Raw genomic sequence first — 6,000 nt, 5'->3', positions numbered from 1 at the left:
ATGCCTGGCACAGAGAAATTGATAAAAAATGTCAGCTATTATCTTGTAAAGCATCCTTCCTCCTCACTTCAACATGTCATTTGCTATCTCTGTACCTAGACTGAACGTCCTCAGAACGGAGGCAATATCCTGTATGTTCTTTGATCCCTGAGCCCAATACCCTGCCTAGCATGTGTGCAGGGGCTTTTATGCTGCTGAACTTACCATAATGGGCGCCATGGGAAGATGAAGAATTTTCCCAGAAGCCTGTAGAGGCAAAGGCTAAGATTTCCAAACTGTGATCACCTGGGGCAAATGCTCCAGGTAGGAAGGAGACTTGGGGATACAGGTGGAGGGGGAGGCAGGTTGGCTGCTTTTCTCCTCACATCACCAGTGCGCCCCCTCCCCCTCGAAGGCAGGCTTTTAATCTAGCAGACGCAGTGTGCGCAGTGAAGGCAGGCAGTGGACCTCCCATCCCAGGCTCGGGGTGTGGGTGAGGGTGTTGGGGGCAGGTGCTTCAGGCCTCACCTGAGCGGCCCCCAGCCCCGTCTACCTCCGCTCCCATTCAGGGTACTGCGGGCTGCTCCCCACCCCTCACCGTGCTGAGGGAGCCCAGCCTGACCTGGGCTGGCCTCCGTGCCCCGCAGCTTCCCTTCCAGCCACAGCCTGGGGCCTCTCCGCGCGGCCACACCTCCCCGGGCCCCGCAAGGGTTAAGGCAGCCTCGGAGAGGAGAGGTTTGGGCTGACGTCGCTCTGGCTGAAGGTGGTTCCCCTCGGATGAGGATGGGAGAGCCTGGCGAGCTGAAACCCGAGCTCCCGCTCTGCTGGGGCTTGGGGAGGTCCGTGTAAGAGCCGCCTGCCCGCCGGCCTCCCTCGGTCCCTCCCCGGCAGTCGCTCCGGGCACCACCGCGGAACGATGGAGCTGGGCTGGTGGCCGCAGCTGGGGCTCACTTTCCTGCAGCTGCTTCTCATCTCCTCCTTGCCAAGAGGTACTGTGGGTAGCATCAGGACCCCCAGGAGGGGACTTTTCCCTCTTGGGGTTTGGTAGGGGGCAGGACTGGGGGGTCCCAGGAGATGGTGCTTGTGTGTATGTGGGTGGTGGCTGGGAGGGGGGGCTTCTTCTCAGTGATAATCTTGGGGGCTTGGCTGGTGATGCTGGAGTGTCTGTCTTTCTCCCTGAGAACGGGACACTGTTTTCTGTCATCCCAACTTGTGGGACTGAACTGCCTCATGAAGGGTACCAGCTACAGTTTTATTTGCTGGGTTTTTATTTTAGCTTTTGAAAGCACAAAATCACCTCCGGGAATCCACCCAGTGTCAGGTATGCCCCCTGACATGCAAAAGCTAAATTTCCCACTGGAAGAAGCCCCCTCAGAGGTTTGCTGGAAGGAAAGAGGAGGATGAGAGCAGGGCTTGCAGTGAGGGTGTCCCTCTGGGGCGTCTTACTTGATGAAATCTTACAGTTACAACCCTTCAGAACAGATTCCCAGCAAGGGAGATGTACTCGCTCAGCATATATACACTTCCTTTCTGATAAGAATGAGAAGGAAGAAGGAAAAGCCGAGGTGAAGAGTGCAAGTCGTTTCTGGGGAAGCACAGTGTTTGTTTAGAAAGAGCTGTGGCTTCTGTGTTTTTCACATGTCATTTTCTGAGCCACAAAACCCATGTCAAATGGGCTCCTGGGGCAAGTGAGGCTGAAACGAGACACAGAGGTCTTGGGAGCCTCTTGACCCAGCAGAAACAAGGAGAGGGCAGGCTTGTCCTCTGATTGCTTCCAGGCAAGCAGGGAAGGAGGACTTCTTAGGATCATCTGTCCTATGGCTGGAGAGGCCAGGTGTCAGGAGGTAGGGTGAGACCTCGGGAGATAAGGACCGGTTGAAATGTACACACATGATAAAATAGGGCAACTTTGCCGAGGAGCAGGGAGTGTGTGAGCTTTTGCTACTCTCCTTCTCCGGGGGTTGCCTGTCACCTGTGCTGGTTACCTGTCACCTGTGCTGGTTACCTGTCACCTGTGCTGGTTACCTGTCACCTGTGCTCTACTTGAGAGGTGGATGCTCCATTGCTGCACAAAGCTGGCAAGTGCCTGAGAGTGAAACAGCGTAAGTGGGAGCGGTGAGGGTGTAAAATGCAATCAGCTACTGTAGAAGGGGAGCTGGACCGTGGGGCATATCCCTTCATGATGAACAAAAAGCCAAGATATAAAAAATGCAAAACCCATTTTGGTGAATACTTCCCATCTACCTGTAGCCTGCCAGCCCCAGGTGAAATCTTCCTTGGTGATTTACTCTCAAGCTGGAGAGAGTGTTTCATTTGAATTTTGCCTCACTGGCATCTGGAACAGCCCAAGGACAATAATGTAGGAAGAAGGAGCCCAGGAGGGGGAAGTCTGTTAATCCACAAACGCAGACACTTGCCCCAGCGGGTAAGTTGGTGAATTTTCCTTAAGGCTCATTCCTGTTCCACCTCTGCCTTTTGGAGCCGAACTTCCAGGGCATGGTGGCCCGAGCCCAACTCCAGAGGAACCTGGTTCCTTCTGGAGCACCAGGGCTCCGAGGTCTAGTTTGCTCATCCCTGCATCAGCACGCCCCTGCTTCTTTTTTTTCTAACGTGGCAGGTAAGATGGCTGAAACCCAGAAAAGTTAAAAAGCAAAGCTCAGCTGCCCCTTTTTTCTTGCCCAGGATCTGAAAAACTCATTTTTTCCTGAACTGAGAATCTCTTTTACCTTGTGCTCTGGAAAAGCTTCAGGGAGGGTACGCGGCGTCTGGGCAGCCGAGCTGCTGACTGAACCAGAGAGCAACTTCGCGAGTCTAGCAAGGGTATTTCGTTGTCGAGCATTCGCATTCAGAGGGAACACGGAGGGATGGAGTGGAGAAGGAAAATATTTCTTCAAGTCGCGAGTGAATGAGTCCACTCCCCGCTGGAGTTCTGAATCTGGCCCTGTCAAGGAAAGCTTAGCAGCATATTTCCTCTAATTACTTTTCTAAAAAGAGCATCTGATGAAATGTAAACATCCACGGGGATGGCACAGCAGACGGTTGTTGCTCATCGACTTGGGACACGTGTCTGAGGATGAAAATCCAAACATCGGGCCAAGTGATAACCCAATATAAACAGCATGTGAGGGGAGAAACCCAACTCCACTGACTTCACCAAATACCAGTAGCTCTGCCAGCAGGATTCTGCCTAAAAGGAACAACTCATTTACAAGATGCGACTCTGGGGAGTGAAACCTTAATATGAATAACTTCACAAGTGTTGCTTCCAACAGACATTAGCTGGTGGGGAATTAGCATCAAGGCAGCTGGGGAAGATAATCTGAAGCCCAGATATTCAGTGGGCAGGAGAAGCCAACCGAGAAAGGGAATGTGGAAAGAAAGCAAGGGGGAAGGAGTGGCAAGAAAAATTAGATGTTGGTTTATAATGGGATGTGTTAGCAAATTCCAAGGAGAGAGCTATGAAAATTGGGCCTTCTTGGCAGGGCTAGATTTTTGTGGGGACCATGAAGAGGGTGTTCCCCAGATATATATTCTGAGAACTCCTGGCTTCTCCAACAGGGAAATAATTTGAGAGTGGGATCATTGGTTTAGGGAGCTGGGAGTAACTGTAGAGATCGTTTAGTTTGAGTACCTCAAATGCAGAGGAAAAGGAGAGTAAATGTCTGTGAGCATTTATGATGTGCCCAGTGTTTGAGCCAAAGCAGGGTAGGTGCTGTTTCCAGATGAAGTTTAGAGAGGGTCTGTAACCTGTCCAAAGATATACAGGCACAGTTCTGAAAAAGGTAAACGTTTGATCTAGCAATTCCACTTCTGGGTATATACACAAAATGAGTCAACGCTGGAACTCCAGCAGGTATTTGTACACCAGTGTCCACTGCAGCATTATTCCCAATAGCCAAAAGGTGGGAAAAACCCACGTGTCCATCAGTGGATAAACAAAATGTGGTAGGTACATATAGTGGAATATTATTCAGACTTCAAAAGGAGTGAAGTTCTGACACAGCCTACAACATGGATGAACCTTGAAAACATTATGCTAAGTGAAAGAAGCCAGACACAGAAGGACAAATCCTGTGTGATTCCATTTATATGACGTACCTAGAGAAGTCAGATTCATAGAGGCAGAAAGCAGAACAGTGGTTACCAGGGGCTGTGGGGAGGAAAGATTGAGGAGTTAGTGTTTAATGGGTGTAGAGTGTCAGTGAGGGATGACGGAAACATTCTGGAGATGTATAGTGGTGATGGTTACCCAAGCCACTGAACTGTACACTTAAAAGTGATTAAAATGGTAAATTTATGTTATTTACATTTTTCTGTAATAATGATAAAAAGAAAACGCAAGCAGATTAGCGGAGCCTGGCGTGAGCCCAGACTGTCGAATTTCTGAGCTCAAGCTCATGTGGTACCTGGCTGACTTAAACTCAAGTACCTAACAGCATCATATACTGATGCACATGTGATCATGGCATGGCTTCAGGACACACGTGGCGGGGGGAGGCTTCTTGCTAGCTCCAGTTTGGGTGGCACTGCTGCTCTTTTGGGGGTGACTTTGGCAATGAGGGGGACTGTAGGACCGAAGGATTGGCAGCCTTCGGGTCAAAGGTCTGCAGAAGTAGCTAGTAGGATATGACGCTTAAAAATATTTTGAAGCTGAATGCTTTGAGGCAGGCTGGGTCCCCTCTCTGGCCTGACACCCTGCCTTCTCGATTCACACGTGTGTTCTCTGCTAGTCTCTACTGGCCTTTGCATTTTTGACCTCCATTCCTGGGAGGGATGGGGCAGAAATGGAGAGTGAAAGAGAGAAGGTAGAAGGCTGTGTACTGAATGGGGGGAAGCACAAGTGAGAATTTCGTAGCAAACGGGACTTTTAAAAGAAGGAACGTAAATATATTTTAACTTGTGTGTTTTGTGCAATGTAATCTCAACTCTGTGACCACCAACTCTTTGGTAAAATGTTCTATTCTCAGGAATGCCCTTGAGAGTGAGCTTTTGGTGGAAACTGAGGGTGAGGCTTGGTGTTATGTTTGGGTCAGTAAGCTAGGGACAAAGCACCTCTGGACCCAGAGGCAGATGTGACCTGGAGCATGTAAGTCCCTTAGAAATATCCAGAAGCCTTAGGGAGGGCTTTGGAATGCTCCTGGCAGGGACCATGGGTTTGACTTAAACTTATCTGCATCTGGGTTACCCTGGCTAGACAGCAATGGCTGAGATAATGGCGTCTCATGACGTCTGGAGGACCTAATGACTGGCCTTAAGTCAGAAAATTATTTCCATCTGCCCTACTAGGGGTGGCCAATCCCGATGCATGAGAAAACCTCTCTACCTGCCTCCCCTGAGCCCAGCTCTAGACACTGCAATTGATCTGGGGTATGTGCAAATTGGGAAAAGTGCCATTTCAGTGATAAATGAGAGAAGGTGGTGCCCTGCTCCTCCCACATGTGGGAGAACCTGTCACCCTCACTTTGTGGATACTTGAAAGTCATAGGAGCCCAGATCCCTTTCCTCTTATTTTATTTTAAAGGGGAGGGGAAAGCAATGTTTACATTTTCTAATTCCTGAATTCCATGGCAGAGGACCCAGAGGGCAGCTGGAGCTTTGAAAGCTACCAGACCAGTGGCAGAAAGTCTATCAGAGTCCAAGCCTGGTCTGTGTTTAAGGAGTTCTGTTCGTCAGTCATCATGAGATCTGGGCCAAAGCATTAGGTTTATAATGGAGAGAAAGAAGTAAAATGCAGGAAAAAAATCAAACCTCATATCTATAAACAAAACCACTCACAGAAGGCAGAGAAGTAGTGTTGGCTGCAGATATTCCACTCTCTTAACCGGTGGGACTTTCTACTACTCCCCCCGCACTGCCCAACCCACCGACAATGACTCCTTTCATTGTTCTCGGTTGTTATTCGTGATACAGACACGGAGCCCATGTGGGCTGAGAGTGGAGTAGGTAGGGCTGCACATCAGATTCTTCACCGGGTGATGGTGGAAACACCAATGGTGGAAGCCTCCATACCTAAGGGACCAG

General features: G+C 49.8%; 1 protein-coding gene across 1 annotated transcript in view; it reads left to right on the top strand.

Annotated features, from left to right (window-relative positions):
- The first annotated feature begins 863 nt into the window (after window positions 1-863).
- PAMR1 (peptidase domain containing associated with muscle regeneration 1) overlaps window positions 864-6,000 on the top strand; it is a 70,601-nt gene continuing 65,464 nt past the window's right edge. Inside the window, exon 1 of the mRNA XM_082660689.1 lies at window positions 864-968. Within this exon, the coding sequence (XP_082516815.1) occupies window positions 896-968 (73 nt within the window). The 5' untranslated portion in view covers window positions 864-895. The remainder of the gene's footprint in view (window positions 969-6,000) is intronic.

Source organism: Grampus griseus, assembly GCF_964374135.1.
Source record: "Grampus griseus genome assembly, chromosome: 8".
Taxonomy (NCBI): Eukaryota; Metazoa; Chordata; class Mammalia; order Artiodactyla; family Delphinidae; genus Grampus; species Grampus griseus.
Note: the sequence above shows the minus strand (reverse complement) of the source record. Positions and strands in the feature narration are given on the sequence as shown.